The sequence below is a fragment of the Bubalus bubalis genome, chromosome X, assembly GCF_019923935.1.
Source record: "Bubalus bubalis isolate 160015118507 breed Murrah chromosome X, NDDB_SH_1, whole genome shotgun sequence".
Classification (NCBI taxonomy): Eukaryota; Metazoa; Chordata; class Mammalia; order Artiodactyla; family Bovidae; genus Bubalus; species Bubalus bubalis.
The window spans coordinates 51,787,267-51,806,893 of NC_059181.1; the positions used below are offsets into that span (position 1 = coordinate 51,787,267).

At 38.3% G+C, this 19,627-nt stretch overlaps 1 protein-coding gene across 25 annotated transcripts in view; it reads left to right on the forward strand.

The window, feature by feature from the left end:
- The window catches only part of HUWE1 (HECT, UBA and WWE domain containing E3 ubiquitin protein ligase 1), a 157,410-nt gene that overhangs the window by 74,572 nt on the left and 63,211 nt on the right, over positions 1-19,627 (forward strand). For all 25 annotated transcript variants that reach the window (XM_025276922.2, XM_025276919.2, XM_025276925.2 and 22 more), the window contains 9 exons: positions 491-616; positions 1,135-1,236; positions 1,699-1,779; positions 5,883-5,989; positions 6,505-6,682; positions 7,514-7,605; positions 8,682-8,893; positions 16,138-16,195; positions 17,180-17,356. In XM_025276922.2, the coding sequence (XP_025132707.1) occupies positions 491-616; positions 1,135-1,236; positions 1,699-1,779; positions 5,883-5,989; positions 6,505-6,682; positions 7,514-7,605; positions 8,682-8,893; positions 16,138-16,195; positions 17,180-17,356 (1,133 nt within the window). The remainder of the gene's footprint in view (positions 1-490; positions 617-1,134; positions 1,237-1,698; positions 1,780-5,882; positions 5,990-6,504; positions 6,683-7,513; positions 7,606-8,681; positions 8,894-16,137; positions 16,196-17,179; positions 17,357-19,627) is intronic.

The window sequence follows — 19,627 nt, forward strand, 5'->3', positions numbered from 1 at the left end:
TTTTCCCTTCCAAATTTGATGGGTGAGAAATATTGAAGGACTTCTTTTGTAAGGGCTATTTTTAATTTGCATATCTTGAATAACTAGTGATATTAAATACCTTTCTAGTCTTTGTGGAAAGGTACAGTTGACCCTTGAACAGAACAGGTTTGAACTGCATGGGTCCCCTTATAAGTGGATTTTTTCAGTGAATATAGTGTCTGTATAGTACTACAGATTTTATACAGTCTACAGTTGATTGACTCCACGGATTTGGAACCTCAGGTATGTTGGACTGACTGTAAAGTTACATGCAGATTTTCGACTATTTGAAGGGTCAGGGCCCCTAACCTTCGTGATGTTTAAGGGTCAATTGTGTTTTCATTTTGGTTTCAGTATTTTAATCCTTCTCCGTTTTGATTCATTTTACTGTATAGAAAAAAAAGTTCTCAAATAACTTTTTATGCTGGTCTGTTTCATTCTGATTTCTTTATCATAACTTTTACTTCAGTTACAGATGTGACTATGGAAAGTAGTCCCAGCTCATCCATCTCTGTGGAGCACCGGCTGGATGTTGAATTAAGGGCATCAGGTTCCAGCAGCAGTAGCACCTCCTCTGGCCCTGGCCCTCGTCCTGGTGTGTAGACATAAAGAGACACAACCAATCACAGTGATTGAAATACTAAGCTAGTGAAGCATGGTCCTTTGAGGGAGCTTAAGCAGTACATTTGGAGGTTTGCTTCTTATGACTATGACTGTTACTTTGCATTCTGGTGTTCATTTTCTCATAATTAATACTTATTTCATAGTATTTATAATTTTTCAACTCTTCACGTACTGATTATTTTATCAACACATCCATGTTTGAGGGCAGATAATACTCAAAATGGGAAACAAGTATTAGAGTTAATCTTTTTACTTGGTGATTTTTCTCCTTAATACTTTAGACTTCTAGTATAATTTTGTGTGGTCCTTGGTGATTTATTTTTTCTCATTTTAAAGCTTAGGTAAATGTTCTTCCCAGCATCCAGAGATTTCACTTCGAATGTCTGCTAGTATTGGTATAGTGTATATGGATCTCCTAAAAATTTGTTTTATGTACCTGCTCATTGTACATAATGGTGAACCAGTATAATCCTCTTTCTCCCTTGCCAGGAGTCCAGTGTATTCCACAACGAGCCGCACTTCTCAAATCCATGTTGAATTTCCTCAAGAAGGCCATTCAAGACCCTGCTTTCTCAGATGGCATACGACATGGTATTGGATTCTAGATATTTTCTAGAAGGGTGTTTGACTCTCGCAAGGATTGGTCCTTTTCATACTTTGTAGGAAAATGCCATGACATTTTGAATAGCTTTTAGTGTTAGCTTAGTCCTTTAGTGTTACTTTTCCTAGACCTAAGGATTGTTCAACTATTTTAATCGTGATTGATCTATTTTTTTCCTTTTCCAGCTTCTAGATGTGTTCACTTCCAGTCTGCTACCCCACTCTGTCTCTCCGTCTCTGTATTCTTTTATTCTTTGATCTACTGTTAAAAGGTTATCGCATAGACAAAGAATAAATAATAAAATATTAGGAGGAGACAAGTGGGTACAATTAAGGAATCAAAATACTTCGTTTACCACTGTGTGGTGTATGTAATATATTGATCCATCGTCTCCACCCATCAAACTACTACTGGACTGATCATATTCTTCTTGATATTTGCTTTTCTCTTAGTGATGGATGGTTCTCTGCCTACCTCCCTGAAACACATCATCAGCAATGCAGAATACTATGGCCCATCACTCTTTCTCCTAGGTAACTGGGGTTGAACTTGTATATACCAAGCTGGAATAACCTGGCAGTGTTCTGTGTGTGTGTTTTATATCCTTGAAGAATATTTGTCCACTGTATGATTTTGTATCTTTCTAGTAGGTGATGAAATAGAGAAAGATCAGAGTTCTTTTCAAATAATTATCCATTTGCAATGTATTATGTCAGGCAAACATGATAACCATTACACTACAGAAACCTTTTTTTCAGTGTATTGCAGTCAGTAATACTATTGTATACTTGGCTTTTTGTGCTACACTTAAACACTGCAGGTATAATAAGAAACATGTCTTTATTCAGTGGTTAGCCCTTGCGGGCTCCGTCACTTCAGTCATGTCTGACTCTTTGCAACCCTATGGACTATAGCCCGCCAGTCTCCTCTGTCCATGGGATTCTCCAGGCAAGAATACTGGAGTGGTTGCCATGCCCTCCTTTATGGGATATTCCAGACACAGGGATCAAACCTGTGTCTCCTGCATCACAAGTGGATTCTTTGCCACTGAGCCGCCAGGGAAGCCCCTGGTTCTTAGCCCCTAACTTTGGTCTAAAAAGGCCAATCAGAATGTTTTCCATTCTCAGAACTGAATGTCAAACCTGTAAGCTGTAGTATAGAAAATTGTTTCTTACTGTAGAAAATTCAGTTTTGGAACCTGTAGGTACTTTCTAGTTACTTGCAATAAATGTCCTTGCATTTGGACATCAGCACTACTTTGAGTGTTGCTATTGTTAGAGCCTCATTTATTAATGCGTTTATTGAGTGTCATACATATTCAGGACAATAAGCGAGATATATATGCTTCTAGAATTCCCCTTAAAACTGTAAAGGAATTTAGTGGGAGGTGTAGAAATAGAGAATGCTTCCTGGTACCAGTAGCATGCATATTTTAATACTGCAGGGTGTCTGGAGGGAGTAGTTATGGCTACTACAGACTCAGATACTTAACTCCCTCACCAAAGCAATATAGTGATTTTGTATATTAACTTTGTATCCTGTGACTTTGCTAAATTAGTAATTCATAACTGTTGATCTCTTAAGATATTCTATAAAGTCATCATCTATGAATAATTTTACTTTTATAATCTTTATGCTTTCTATTTTACTTTTTGTTCCTGACCTCAGGGGAAAGCATTCTGTCAGTATTTCACGATTAAGTTTGAAGTTTGTTTTAAAAGAAAGTTTGAGGTTAGCAGAAGATTTTGTGTTGAATGTTTTGCTCCTCTTAATCAGGTTGAGGAAGTGATCCCTTGTGTTACAGCAACTCCATTTTGACATGGAGAAGCTCCTTCCAAGGTTAGTTTCAGATGGAAAAACTCCTGACAGTAGTTTGGTATGATCAAAGAAAGATTTGTTACTCAGTTGGAGAAGTCCCAGGTAAAGGGGCAGGGAAGGATGGCTCTCTCTGGGAGAAATCCCCCAAACAGAAAAGCAAATGCACAAGCCTTTATTTATAAAGGGGAAGTTTAAAAGAAGCAGCAAGAAGATACTTGTTCTTGTGGTTAGGGGTGCGGAGCAGGTAAGCCCTCTCAGGATGATGCAGGAAGCATAAAAGCAGAATTCCTTCTTTAAAGTCTTAATTCGTCCCTGGCATTTGAATTAGCATAACAACCTCACAGGTTCCTTGTAAATAAACTTGTACTTGAGAGGGATGAAATTTGCAAATCCAACCCAACTCCTGGAGTTCACTCAAACTCACGTCCATCAAGTCTGTGATGCCATCCAGCCATCTCATCCTCTGTCGTCCCCTTCTCCTCCTGCCCCCAATCCCTCCCAGCATCAGAGTCTTTTCCAATGAGTCAACTCTTTGCATGAGGTGGCCAAAGTATTGGAGTTTCAGCTTTAGCATCAGTCCTTCCAGTGAACACCCAGGACTGATCTCCTTGAGGATGGACTGGTTGGATCTCCTTGCAGTCCAAGGGACTCTCAAGAGTCTTCTCCAACACCACAGTTCAAAAGCATCAATTCTTCAGCGCTCAGCTTTCTTCACATCCAACTCTCACATCCATACATGACCACTGGAAAAACCATAGCCTTGACTAGACGGACCTTTGTTGGCAAAGTAATGTCTCTGCTTTTGAATATGCTATCTAGGTTGGTCATAACTTTCCTTCCAAGGAGTAAGCGTCTTTTAATTTCATGGCTGCAGTCACCATCTGCAGTGATTTTGGAGCCCCAAAAAATAAAGTCTTCCCCTGTTTCCGCATCTATTTCCCATGAAGTGATGGGACCAGATGCCATGATCTTAGTTTTCTGAATATTGAGCTTTAAGCCAACTTTTAGCATTATAGTTAGACCTCAGAATGACCCTGTTGCACAGTAACATTGTGATGCAGGATTGCAGTTAGACCTCCTCAAGATAACAGACTTGATAATAGAACATTAATTTTAGTTTATGAATACTTAATTTTAATAGCTCCTTAGAATCTAAATTCTAAGGAATTTGTACAAATGAATGTCTATTGAAGAGGCTTTCATATACCAATAGAAACCCCAAAAAGGACTTATTTCCATAAGTTTATATAGCTCATCAGAAATAGCAAAGGCCATTCACAACTCTTGGTCCCAGTAATTGTCATGTATCTGCCATTTCATTAGCATTTGATGAGAACTGTCTTGAACTGAAAATCCTCTGGTTGCTGACACCTAAGATCTAAAAGAAAGATCTACGAGTTTGTTTTATACATAGCTTATGGATATTGTATATGCATGTACCTTCCTTGTTTAGTTTTAAAAGTAAACTTTAAAAAAAATCTCATGTGTTAGAAAGCCTTGTTTTAATTGTTCCTAAAGATTTAATAACATGTCTAGAATCAGCTTGATTGGCTTGATTCCTTTCTGTTACCTGGTAGTATTTTTTACTTTAGAAATTCTTGTAGTAATCTAATCTGCTATCATTTCTTGAGAGTTAATTTTTATGACATCTTATAAAAGCACTGCATTTCATCATGCACTTTACATAGTTTCTAAAATTTTACTTGTTGTGAATCCAATTAAGTCTTTTTTCATTGCTAATACATATTACTCTTTTCTTTATTAGATTTTCCTTAAGTTTGTAAACTTTCTTCAGTCCTTTCTGAAGACTGGTTATTGGTTTTAATTATTTGTGTTTTTTGCTTGTAGTTTCACTAAATTCTGCTTTTTTTGTTACTAAGTATTTTTTCTAGCTTCTCTTTTGATTACATTTTAATGAATGCAATAATGCTGTACTGTTTCCTCTTGCATAGAGTTTTTGCCGAATTCTGGAATCATTAATAGAAGTCTTGGGGCACATTTCTAAATATTGTCAAAATACCCAAGGACTCTTAAAATTGCTGGTATTTTTAAATTGCTGAAAGGGCTTTTTAGAAGATACTTTGTCCATTTTCATATGTAAGTTTACATTCACTTTAACCCAGCAAACTCACAACCCCATCATACATTTTTTTCCTGCCTAAGCAATAGAAAAAAGAGTTTATTTTTAAATTTATTAGTTTTTCCCACTATGGACTGGTTTGTATACAGGGTGGTACATGTATATAGTGGAATGGTATGCAGCCATTCAAATTGAATGAGTTGTAGTGAAATGGGAAAGATAAAGGAGATTATATCATGTGTATTACAATTGAAAAATGAAGTTAACCTCATTCTTGTAAAAATTAAAATTTCAGTTTTTATTTTTTCTTAAATTTTATATATTTAAGGTGTACAACACAATTTGATGTACATAGTGAAATGATTTCTACAGTTAAGCATTATCTCCTCACATAGATTCCTTTTTTTATGTGATGAGAGAATCTGAAATCTATTCTCTTAGCATATTTATACTACTCAATACAGTATTGCTAACTATATATAATTGTCATGCCTATACATTGCTGCATACAAATCTTAAAGATTAATCACTAAATTCCTAATAGTGATCAATCTCTGATGAGCAGTATTAAGAACTTTTACTTCATACTAATTATGTGTGTTTAAATGTTGTACATTGAGTTCTGGGATTTTTTTTAATGTGTAGTGCTCTTACTTTGTTTTGTTTGAACCTTTGGAGTTTTGCTTTTAATATTTGTGAAGAATCTCTCAGTTTCTTATATTTCTCATCTCTTTTTAGCTACTGAAGTGGTGACTGTGTTTGTATTTCAAGAACCATCATTGCTTTCCTCACTCCAGGACAATGGATTGACAGACGTCATGCTACATGCACTGCTTATCAAAGACGTGAGTCCTTTCTGCTGCTCTGTAAAGAATTCTCAGTGCATAACCCCTTTCCATAAAATATACACACACACAAAAAGCAGTCTTATGACATGAAAATTCTCTCTTGTCTTCTATATGTAGTATTGAAACTATTGGAGGATGAGGGGAAGGGATAGTTAGGGAGTATGGGAATGACATGTACACAATGCTGTAGTTTAAATGGATAACCAGTAGGGATATACTATATAACAAGGAAATCGGCTCAATATTATGGAACAACCTAAATGGGAAAATAAATCTGATAAAGAATAGATACATGTGTATGTATAACTGAATCACTTTGCTGTGCACCTGAAACTCACAACATTGTTAATCAACTATACTCCAATATAAAATAAAAAGTATTTTAAAAAGAAAATTGGGATCTGGTCATCAAGATTCTTTTTATCTCTCTGTGCAATACTCCTGGCCAAAGTTTTCACAAGTCTACCTGAACTCTTCGAAATGTCTTCAAGCTCACTTTATCTTCTCTCTAGGTTCCCGCTACCCGTGAAGTTCTTGGCTCCCTCCCAAATGTTTTCAGTGCACTCTGCTTGAATGCCCGAGGTCTGCAGTCATTTGTACAGTGTCAGCCTTTTGAACGTCTCTTCAAAGTTCTCCTGTCTCCAGATTACCTCCCAGCCATGCGGAGAAGGAGGAGTTCTGATCCTCTAGGTAATTCATGAGAATTTGCCTTACAGTAAATAATCGGTTTGCTGTTGTGCCAAGATTGAGGTGATTTCCAAGTCACCAACTGGCAAGGAAACTGTTTCTTCCTTGATATCACTTCATGTCTCTGGCTAGGTGTGTGTTTATTGAGAATTATCACCATGCATTCTATTGCAGGTAGAAAAGAATATTTCATCCTTTACCTGTGTTCATAATATTTCCTTACTTCTCAGCAGTTCACTGTTAAATGTACTGTTACAGCACTGGTGAGGAATAGATATTAGAAAACCAGCAGTAGATTTTCAGGTCTACCATCTAGTCTTCAGCAACAGGAGACCCTGGTAATCTTCTGTTCTAATATCCAAGTCCCTAAGATAGTCACAAATGAATAGATTTCCTTCTCAGTGTATTTGAGACCAGATCACTGAGGCATAGCAATAAGGTAGAGTTTCAGAAGGAACCCAGTTTTCCAAAATGTGCTTTGTCACCACTGTAGCCTTTTAGCCATTATCATTCTTTATCAGGGCAGTCAGGGTTAACGGTTTATGCGTCTTTCTTTTCTCACTCTCTCTTCACTCTTTAATACTAACTCAGACCTTGACAGTAGAAAGTACTAGAGTATAATGTAGCATACATGGTTACTTTTAAATGTGTTTACTAGACTCCTGTCCAGTGATTTGGTTGTAGAGGTTGGTATGAGTTCATTTGAAAAAGCATGACATTAGAAAATTGCAACCACCAACTCAGTTTCTCCTTTCCTCCTTAAATTGGCACCCAAAAAAAAAATAGTTCAAGCTCTATTTTCTACAGTCTAACAGTTCCATTTTTGGCTTTAAGGGGATACTGCCTCCAACCTAGGAAGTGCTGTAGATGAGCTCATGAGACATCAGCCTACCCTCAAAACAGATGCAACGACTGCGATCATCAAGGTGGGAAGTGATACGACCATGGACATGAGAGAGCAGTGGAGTGGGAGTTTTTAGAAAAAGGCATGGCATACTGGAGGTCATTTGGATTCTTAGACTGTGCCTATAAAAGGATTATGTCTGCCTCATTTCCTCCAAGTCCTTGGGTTGGTCCTTTGCCCCCCCCCCCCCCAAAAAGTCACTTAAGTACTGCTTTCTTTTATAGGATATTAAGTTGCTGAGGCTTACCTTCTGTTCGTAAAAGCATATTACCCTTTCTAATCTTTCTTGCTTAGGTTTTTGTTTGGGGTTTTTTTTATTTCACATTTACTAGTTGTCTCTCTTCAGAGAAGGCAATGGCACCCCACTCCAGTACTCTTGCCTGGAAAATCTCACAGACGGAGGAGCCTGGTAGGCTCCAGCCCATGGGGTCGCTAAGAGTCGGGCACGACTCAGCGACTTCACTTTCACTTTTCACTTCTATGCATTGGAGAAGGAAATGGCAACCCACTCCAGTATTCTTGCCTGGAGAATCCCAGGGACAGAGGAGCCTAGTGGGCTGCCGTCTATGGGGTCGCACAGAGTCGGACACGACTGAAGCAACTTAGCAGCAGTTGTCTCTTAGGATTATTGAAACTGGTATTTGAGTTACTGGTGGTTGGTGAGTTAAAACATGGAGTCAGGTCAGTCATTCGATCACTTAACAGCCATGTGATCCTGAAGAAGTTATTTAAATTCATAGGACTTCCAGTTTCCTTCTTGTAAGATGAAATTAATGGCTACATGCCAGAAATAGTGTATATAATATTTAGTTAAAGTGTTTTAGAAGGAGAAGAGGGCGTCAGGATGAATTGGCTGGATGGTATCACCGATGCAATGGACATGAATTTGGGCAAACTTCAGGAGATGGTGAGAGACAGGAGGCCTGGCATGCTGCAGTTCATGGGGTCACAAAAAGTTGGACATGACTGGGCAACTGAACAAACAACAAAAATGTTTTGGCACTTCTGTATATAGCACATAGAAAGTGCTCCAAAAATGTTAGTCATCTCCCCATTACTTAATTACTAATAAATAATCTTGCTTCCTTTGCCTTTCAGTTACTTGAAGAAATCTGTAATCTTGGAAGAGACCCTAAATACATCTGTCAGAAGCCATCAATCCAGAAGGCAGATGGCACTGCCGCTGCTCCTCCCCCAAGATCTAACCATGCTGCAGAAGAGGCCTCTAGTGAGGATGAGGAGGAAGAGGAAGTACAGGCCATGCAGAGCTTTAATTCTACCCAGCAGAATGAAACTGAGCCTAATCAGCAGTAGGTGTTCACAAGACAAGTTCTCTAGCCTTGTGATCTTGAGCATGTTGTTTTCACCTGTTAAAAATGAGAGAGTTGAATTAGATCTGGTTGTAAGGTTCTTCCAGCCCAAAATGTCTTACAATTTTTCTTTCTTTGATTCTTGTGTGTCATTTGTGCTTTGGTGTTTGTTTTGGTTGCCTTAGCAAGCTTGTTTTATTAAATGCTGTTCATGAAATTCAGTCAGAATTCAATATATCAAATTAAATGGCCTTCCTCAGAGGATTTCCCTTTGTTGATTTGGTATTCCACATCATTTACTGCTTGACTGTCTCCATAAGAGAGCATACATCTCCTAAGAAATTTTTAGGAGTTACAGGGATTTGTTGATTGCTCTTTGTTTATTTGATCTGTTCATTCCATAGAAATCAGAAGACTTTGGAATGTACTATATGATTGTAGTCAGACACAGTAGATTTTCCTTCTTCTATTTATTTGAGGTTTTTCTACATAAAAATTGATTTCCTGGATGGTAAGATGGGGACAGAGATGATAAAGACTGCTGGTGGACCTGGTTCTTTGAGCCTACCATGTTTGCATGCAAGGGATGAAAAGCAATAGCTGTTGCTATAACTCTTAATTGCTTTCATGCTAGAAGATGTGATCCCTCTGGACAGTTATGCATTCACGTATTTAATAAGTGCTCTTTTGATGTATATATAGAAGTTGTTTTGAGAAAAGCATGATCATTTTAGGCATGGATATGAATGGGTTTGAGCTGATCTTGAAGGGTGACTTGGGACTTAAGATTATGGTGGAATAGACACCAGGAGTGAAGGGCTAGAATCCAAAACAAATATCCCCTCTTGAAACTCTAGAAAGTAATGAAGTATGTTGCTTTCTTGGTCAGATATATTTTCCTTATCTGAGAAGGCAACCCTGCCTTCATCTAATGCCATCTTCTTCTGTTTTGATTAAAATGTTCTTTCTGGAAAAGGAGGATACCCTAAAAGATTACGGGACTTCACTTGCAAAGGAGTTGGAATCTTAGTGCTTCATTGCCACATCCTGGATTGTCAGCCATCCTGCTGGCATAGAGTTCTCTTTCCTGGCAACAAACAAGGGAATGATTTCTTGAATGTTAGTATTTGTGGTGGTTTTGAGTCAAGCTGTGCACATTCATCTGCATATAACTTTAATATCTAGACTCCTTATATCTTTTGTCTAACATGCCCAGATTTTAAGCTGCCTTGATAAATTGACATTTTTTCAAGTCCTCAAATGTCTTCACTCTGCACACTTTTCTTGGAATATCATGTGTCCCTGTATATTATCTTCATATTTGTCCCCATCCCCAAATTATCTGATCTCTCCTTTTCTATCTGCCAGATTCCTGCAAGTTCATCTCAGATACCTTATTCTTACAGGAAATTTTCTCCCAACAGTTTTGTTAAAAATTATTTATATATTCTCTAATGCTTTCCCCCACTGATCTGTATACTTCTCCAAAGGCAAGGACAATATCTCATTCAACAGTGTATCCCAATCACTTTGTATATAGTAGATAATCAGTCAATAACTGTTTATTTAGTGGTTGATAGAATGAATCAAGAGTATCCAATTAGGGGGCTTCCCTGGTGGCTCCGTGGTAAAGAATCAGCCTACCAATGCAAGAAACAGGTTTGATCCCTGATACAGGAAGATCCCACATGCCACGGAGCAACTAAGCCCGTGTGCCACAACTATTGAGCCTGTGTTCTAGACCCTGGGAGTCACAACTACTGAAGCCCAGGCTCTGCTAATCTAAGAATCTCACAAATATTGATACATGTATACTTTTCCACTTCTGCCACCTTCACAAGCTTCATTTGGGTCATATGAGGATTATTAGAGCTGAGAGAGAATGCAAAAGACTACCTAAACTCAACTTAGATTTTGAAAACCACTATTAAAGGCAAATTCTTTTTTTAAAAAAATTTGTTTATTTTAATTGGAGGCTAATTACTTTACAATATTATAGTGGTTTTTGCCATACATTGACATGAATCAGCCATGGGTATACATGTGTTCCCTATCCTGAAACCCCCTCCACCTCCCTCCCCATCCCATCCCTCAGGGTCATCCCAGTGCACCAGCCCTGAGCACCCTGTCTCATGCGTCAAACTGGACTGGCGATCCATTTCACATTTGATAATATACATGTTTCAATGCTTTTCTCTAAAATCATCCCACCCTTGCCTTGTCCCACAGCATCCAAAAGTGTGTTCTTTACATCTGTGTCTCTTCTGCTGCCTCACATATACGGTCATCATTACCATCTTTCTAAATTCCATCTATATGAGTTACTGTACTGTCTTAGTGTTTTCCTTTCTGACTTACTTCACTCTGTATAATAGGCTCCAGTTTCATCCACCTCATTAGAACTGATTCAAATGCATTCTTTTTAATAGCTGAGTAATATTCCATTGTGTATTTGTTCCACAGCTTTCTTATCCATTCATCTGCTGATGGACATCTAGGTTGCTTCCATGTCCTGGCTATTTTAAACAGTGCTGTGATGAACATTGGGGTACACATGTCTCTTTCAATTCTGGTTTCCTTGGTGTGTCTGCCCAGCAGTGGGATTGCTGGGTCATATGGCAGTTCTATTTCCAGTTTTTTAAGGAATCTCCACACTGTTCTCCATAGTGGCTGTACTAGTTTGCATTCCCACCAACAGTGTAAGAGGGTTCCCGTTTCTCCACACCCTCTCCAGCATTTGTTGTTTGTAAACTTTTTGATAGCAGCCATTCTGACTGGCGTGAGATGGGACCTCATTGGGGTTCTGATTTGCATTTCTCTGATAATGAGTGATGTTGAGCATCTTTTGATGTGTTTGTTAGCCATCTGTATGTCTTCTTTGGAGAAATGTCTGTTTAGTTCTTTGGCCCATTTTTTCATAGGGTTGTTTATTTTTCTGGAATTGAGCTGCAGGAGCTGCTTGTATATTTTTTAGATTAATTCTTTGTCAGTTGCTTCATTTGCTATTATTTTCTCCCATTCTGAAGGCTGTCTTTTCACCTTGCTTATACTTTCTTTCGTTGTGCAAAAGCTTTTAAGTTTAATTAGGTGCCATTTGTTTATTTTTGTAAAGGCAAATTCTTTTATCTCCCTATCCCAGATAGTTGTCATGGTAGAAAAATTTGCAGTGTGTGCCGCCCCCTCCTCAAAAGTATTGTTTATATCCCTCCCCCACCCTATGCAAAATTCTTCAGTGAAACCCCAGATAAATTCTTGTCACCCGTGCCTCCATCTGTTTTCCAATGCCTTAAATGATAGGTAATTTTTTTCCATTAATTAATTTTGCATTTCCTATTTCCCTGCCTTAAAATGAGGCAGCTGTCTATCTTACTTCTGTCATTCATAGAACAAGTTTGCCTGTTCTAGAACATACTAATAGAATAAACGGAGTCTTACATGTGTATCATACCTAATGTATATACTTTCTTATTTTCAGCTTTTGTTGCATAGTGTGGTTTTGAGATTCATCCGTTTTGCCTATCAGTATGTTGTTTTTTGTTACTGAGTAGTATTGCATTGTATGAATATACTACAGCATTTATCCATTTGCCTGTTGATAAACTTTCAAGTTTTCAGTTTTTTTCCAGACTAAAACAGTGTTCTTTTCCCTTGTTGTTGTTGTTGTTGTTGTTTTCACTGAAATCAGCAGTATTTGAAAAAAGTGATTGTATTTGATCTTGAGACACAAGGTTTGTGCTAGAAATCTGGAATAAGGAAACTTAGGCACTAGGCACTAGAATCTACCCCAAATACATGGAGCTCTGTTCTACATTCAAAGACATTCACCACAAGTAGTACTAATACTTATTTGTTGGCCTCTTTCTTCTGCCTTCTAAATTGTTTGAGCTCAGCAAAACTGACATTGCTAGGGGTGAATATACTTGCCAGTAAGTAACCAAGCTTTTCAGTTGGGCACCATGGTTTATTTTTGTGATTGATTCCATTTATTTTGCCTAACTTAACCACCTACCCTGAACAACTTGAAAGAAATGGGTTATATAAATCCATGTGCCCTTTGAAACTTGAATGAAAACTGTTTGAGTTTAAAGGCATCAAATGCAGAGAAGCAGTTTCCTGAATTGTGGCCCACTGCTGCTGCTGCTGCTAAGTCGCATCAGTCGTGTCCGACTCTCTGCGACCCCATAGACGGCAGCTCACCAGGCTTCCCCGTCCCTGGGATTCTCCAGGCAAGAACACTAGAGTGGGTTGCCATTTCCTTCTCCGATGCAGGAAAGTGAAAAGTGAAAGTGAAGTTGCTCAGTCGTGTCCGACTCAACGACCCCATGGACTGCAGCCTACCAGGCTCCTCCATCCATGGAATTTTCCAGGCAAGAGTACTGGAGTGGCGTGCCATTGCCTTCTCCATGTGGCCCACTGGAAGGGCTCTTTTTGCCAAAGGCAGCTGTGTCTCCTCGAAGTGGGAAGAAAGACCTGATTTTCCTACCCACCCATCCACTCCTCTCCCCCCAGAAAGCCAAAGCATGACATCTCTTTTCCTGTACCTGTGTACTATGACACTCAATTGGAATCCTCTACATCTGATTACGGGCTCCAGCATCTTAAATACACATGTAAAATTAAATTTGGGAATGTTTGTTTTGGAGAAGGGGGAGAAGCAGAAGTTTTTAATTTGACAGTTAATGTAAATTATTTCGTTCATTATAGGAATGCAGTCTTTCATTGTTTCAAAGATGCTATGAGTCAAAGATTTATATGAGGTTCAGTTCAGTTCACTTCAGTCACTCAGTCGTGTCTGACTCTTTGCGACCCCATGAATCACAGCACACCAGGCTTCCCTGTCCATCACCATCTCCCGGAGTTCACTCAAACTCATGTCCATCGACTCGGTGATGCCATCCAGCCATCTCATCCTCTGTCATCCCCTTTTCCTCCTGCCCCCAATCCTTCCCAGCATCAGAGTCTTTTCCAATGAGTCAACTCTTCGCATGAGGTGGCCAAAGTACTGGAGTTTCAGCTTTAGCATCATTCCTTCCAAAGAACACCCAGGGCTGATCTCCTCGAGGATGGACTGGTTGGATCTCCTTGCGGTCCAAGGGACTCTCAAGAGTCTTCTCCAACACCACAGTTCAGAAGCATCAATTCTTTGGCGCTCAGCTTTCTTCACAGTCCAACTCTCACATCCATACATGACCACTGGAAAAACCATAGCCTTGACTACACAGACCTTTGTTGGCAAAGAATGTCTCTGCTTTTGAATATGCTATCTAGGTTCGTCATAACTTTCCTTCCAAGGAGTAAGCGTCTTTTAATTTCATGGCTGCAATCACCATCTGCAGTGATTTTGGAGCCCAAAAAAATAAAGTCTGACACTGTTTCCACTGCTTCCCCATCTATTTCCCACGAAGTGATGGGACCATATGCCGTGATCTTCATTTTCTGAATGTTGAGCTTTAAGCCAACTTTTTCACTCTCCTCTTTCACTCTCATCAAGAGGCTTTTGAGTTCCTCTTCACTTTCTGCCATAAGGGTGGTGTCATCTGCATATCTGAGGTTATGGATATTTCTCCCAGCAATCTTGATTCCAGCTTGTGCTTCTTCCAGCCCAGCGTTTCTCATGATGTACTCTGCATATAAGTTAAATAAGCAGGGTGACAATATACAGCCTTGACATACTCCTTTTCCTATTTGGAACCAGTCTGTTGTGCCATGTCCAGTTCGGATTTCCTTAAAACCAGGTAGTAGGGGGATTTCTGAGTTGATCATTTTTAGTATTCCTATATGATGTCCTGAGCCTGGAAGGCAAAAAGTTGACGATAGGGAGCAAAGTAGTTACTGAACAAGTTTGTTCTTGGAGTTTAAGAACCACTGTTTGTATGTTTTCTCTCTTGTTCTCTCCAGTTTCCATCTAGCAAGTGGAAAAAGTACCTAAGTCCCATTTCATGATAGTTACTTTGGCTCTTTTCCCTTTTATTTGGCTTCTTCAAAGGGGCAGGTATCTCTCTGGGCTAGAGCCACACCTGTAATTCTTAGTTGTAGAGATTCTCTCCCAAGAAGGTACACTTAGGCTGGGGTGGTGTATAATTGGTGTAAGTAGCAGTGGTTCTGAGGTGGAGGTTTATAGTCAGGGAAAGGTTTGCAGTCTTCCCAGGAAATCCTTTCACTCCTGGCATATATATAGGTCCTCCCTTTTTACAAAGTTCTTCCCCAGATTCTTCACTGAATGTGTTCACAGCATCCTACCCAAGCTCTTGCTCTGGATATTTTAGCTCTAAAGCCATTCATCATGCCTCTCCACTCTCTTTGCCTAGTCCTCATTTTGCTGCCAAATATCTTTATGCCTGGCAAATCTTTGTGCACATTTTATCTTGCTCAGAGGTGAAAATTACTAGTTTCTTGCCATTTTTTCTGCCTTCTCTCCCTACATTGCCCTTCTTCTGTCTCTGCCCTTTTCTCCTAAAGGCCTATGTCCAAAATTTTCCTTATTTGCCTCAAGTTTTGTCCTTTCCTAGGGTTTATCTTTTAGTTAGATTTTGTTTTAGTTTGTGGGTTTTTTCCCCTCTGTTTATTTCTTAACAAAAGCCAAGATGGGCTAAAGACTGCATTTTCTGCAGCTGCGGCATTATTGCAGCCTTCTTATCTTCAATGCATCATTGAAGCATCTGAAGCAAAAGGACATTATCACAATCTGTGGATAATTCTGTGGAACAGTCTGTGGAAAAGGCGGCCTTGGGTGTAGCCTCCATCTTGGACTAACTTCATGTGTTCTGGATGATTGATAAATCTAAGCATGGAATCTTGACTAAAATTCCATTTCCTGCTCTTTATAACTTTAAATTTGATGTAAGAACATGTTAAGATGTTTCTGTATTTCTTTCTTTCTAGCTCCTTTCTTCAAGCAAATATTTAAATAGTCTCTTAATTGACCTTGCTTATTTTTAATATTTTCATATTGATGAATTCCTCTTAGAGTAGTTCGCCTAATTTAGAAGTTTCTTTTGAGATACGTACAAATGCTGTGTTTGTGAAAGCTTGGTTTTTCCTTTTGTGCTCTCAACCTACTCAGGCTAGGAGACCTACCTTCAGAATTGATTTCACCTCTTTTCCTTTTTTTCTGGGCTGTATACTAAAGGATATGTCTTAACTGAGAGAAAAACCTAGAATTTCATTATTTCCTTTTCTTCTCTTTGCCCTCTTACACTGGTATTGTGAATTTCTGTGTAACTCACTCTTTTCTCCCTTAACAGGGTTGTTGGTACAGAGGAGCGTATTCCTATTCCCCTCATGGATTACATCCTTAATGTGGTAAGATTAATGGTAGGGCAAACTGAGTAAAGATGTATGTTTTTCTGGAAAATGTGTGGGGTTACCAAATAATCTGATGACTTAAAACTGGGGCCCTTAAACTTCAGAGCAGTGGGAAAAGATGTACAAAACTTGTTCTATGAAATTGATTTGCCAAAATTTAGCTAGAAATCCCCTTTTTGAAGAGTCCCAGTTTTCTATTCATCTCCCTTGGGAAACCAAACAGGAGGACAGTGGGCTTTGTTAGGCCAGTCTAGTATTATGTTCTTATGAATGTGTCCCAACATATTTTTTTCCTACTACTTGGCCATTTTTCTCATTAACTTCTTTCTCTTTTACCAAAAAAAGAAAAATTTAATGTGGTGTTTTCTTTTAACTTCCTGTGTGTGTCACAGGAAATTTTCCCAGAGTTATCTGTAAGGGGAAGCCCACTTAGCATTTGTTCTAGCCCAATAAGCACTTCCAGACAAGGCGTCCAGAGATGGTGTCTCCTTTGGCTGTGTGTTTGTTGGCCATATTTTGCTTTCTTACCTTTACAAAGTGCTTCGTTTGGTCTGAATCAGTGTTCCAGGATTCTAAGTTTCATTTGCATTATGAGCACATTTGAAGGAAAGTATCTATGATGTTTACTTCCAGGGAGAGGCAACACATTATCATGCAAGAAGCATTAAACAAGCAAATTAAGAGATTAAACTTGATTCTGTCACTAATTCATGGTGTAGCCATGTGCAAAGTAATTTAGCCTCTCTGTGCTCTCAAATTATGTGACTTTAGGTGTAGCTGAAAAGATAGATTGGGAAGAAGTTGTAATTACTCTTTATTTTCTGAATGTTTAGGTTTCATATAATATGCCTATCCCTTTGTACCTGATTATCCTAGAAAATCCTGATTTCATGACTATAAGATTACCCCATCCATATTCCAAGCTAGCATTTTAGTTCCAAGTGTCAGGCTCTAACTTTTTTTTAAATTTTCATTACCCAGATGAAATTTGTGGAATCTATTCTGAGCAACAATACAACTGATGACCACTGCCAGGAATTTGTGAATCAGAAAGGACTCTTGCCTTTGGTCACCATTTTGGGTCTTCCCAATCTGCCCATTGACTTTCCCACATCTGCAGCCTGTCAGGCTGTTGCAGGTGTCTGCAAATCCATATTGGTAAGAAGCATCTGACCAAATATTTTCATTTCTTTTAGAAATCAACTTTGCAATACTTCTATATGCATGTTTTTACCATGGTCTCCCCTTCAACTAAAACATAATGAGAAATTTGTGGTTATGTACTGCAAGTGGATTTTGTGACTAATAGTGTGCCATGTTATTTCTCATTGAAAAGTCAAGTGTTCTTCTTCCCTGAGTTTGGTATGTAGGTCTAACATAAGAGTTTTTTGGAAGGGAAAATGTATCTCCAAGAAAGCTTTGGAGGTGGGTTTTAACACAATCTTGTATTGTTTCACCATGTATTTTTTTCCTTTGTCAGGCTTGATACTTGTGTATTTTAAGCATGGTTGATCCGTAGTTCATTGCTCGAATTTTGCCCTAAAAATGAAGTTGCTTTAAATAGTGGTAAAATAGACATAACATGATAATTACCACTTTAGCCATTTCTAAGTGTATATAGTTTAATTGTGTTTAGTACATCACATTGTTGGGAAAACCATCTCCAGACCTCTCTTCATCTTGCGAAACTGAAACTCTACACTTTAATAAACAGCTTTCAATTCCCTTCTCCCTATCAGACCCTGGTAACCACAATTCTACTTTCTATCTTGAATTTTGACTATTCTGGGTATGTCATATAATTTGAATTCATAAGGTATTTTTCTTTGTGTAACTGATTTAATTTGCTTAGCATAATGTTCTCAAGATTCATCCATGTTGTAGCATTTGTCATAATTTTCTTTTGCTTTTAAGGCTGAGTAATAGTCTAGTGTATATATAAACTGCATTTTGTTATTGATAGACATTTTTAGTTGCTTCCCTTTATGAATGGTGCTGCTACAAACGTGGATGTGTCCTCCAGACTCTGTGTTTGTATATATTGAAAACACTTAAGATCTACTCTCTTAATAAATTTCTGATATATAACGTAGTATTTTTTATATATTATATATACATATAAAATTAGCTAATTATAGTTACCACATTATACATTAGATCCCCAGAATTTATTCCTCTTATAACTGAAAGTTTGTACCCTTCGACCAGCATCTCCACAACATCCCCCAGCCCCTGACAATCACCATTCTACTCTCTGGTTCTGAGTTTGACTTTAAAATGAGATCATACCTGAGACATTGCTTTCAGTTTTTTGGTTATCTACCCAGATGTAGGATTTGCTAGATCATCTGGTAGTTCTGTTTTTAATTTTTTGAGAAACTATTATATTATCCACAGCAACTACACCATTTCACATTCCAACCAACAAATTCTCTGCATCCTCATCAACACTTGTTATTTTATAGTTTTTTGATACTAGCCAACCTAATGAGTATGGCATGAAATCTCATAGTTTTGATTTGCATTTCTCTGTTGTTTAGCAATGTTGAGCATCTTTTGTGTGCCTGTTGCCCACATGTCTTCTTTAGAAAAATGTCTGTTCAGGTCCTTTTTGCAAAACAGTACATTTTTTCCCCAAAACCAGTACATTTTATTTGACAACAGACTCCACAGTTTGTCTCAGTTGTGACATATGTAGATGGTTTTAGATTGTTTTTTGGTGGTCAACCATACTGAACAAGATTTTTCAATCTTCAAAACAACCAAGACTCAAAGAGATTGTACGTTTCACTTCAGTTCACAAGTGAACTGTGTGTCCTCCATTTATCGAATTATTTTTGGCATAGATTTCCCTTTGAGGTAAAAGGGTAGAGATGAAGCCACTCCCCAATCTCAAAGAAGTAAGGTGTTGCTGGCTGGTGTTTCTCAGCAGGCTGGCACATCTGTGTATTTCTTGTCTAATTCTTCTCATTGGCCTGGAGCAGCTCTTCACATTTTCTCTAGATAGCCTAGCACTTTTTCACCCCCGGTTGCCTGATGGTTTCTTTCTCTCATAAGCCTAGAGCTTCTAAGGATAAGGCAGAGCCCATTTTTTAATCAGGTTTGTTTTTTGTTGAGTTACAGGAGTTCTTAATATATTCTGGATATTAATTCCTTACCATAAATGATTTGTAGATTGTTTTCTCCCATTCCATGAGTTGTTTTTCACTGTGTTAATAGTGTCATTTGATGTGAAAAAAGGTTTTTATTTTGATGAAGTCCCAGTTTGGTTTTTGTGGGGGTTTTTTGTTGTTTTGTTTTTGTTCTTTACTTTTCATTGCACATGCTTTTGGTGTTATACCTAAGAAATCACTGTTAAATTCAGTGTCATGCAGCTTTTGTCCTATGACTTTTTCTAGGTGTTTTATAGTTTTAGCTCTTATATTTAGG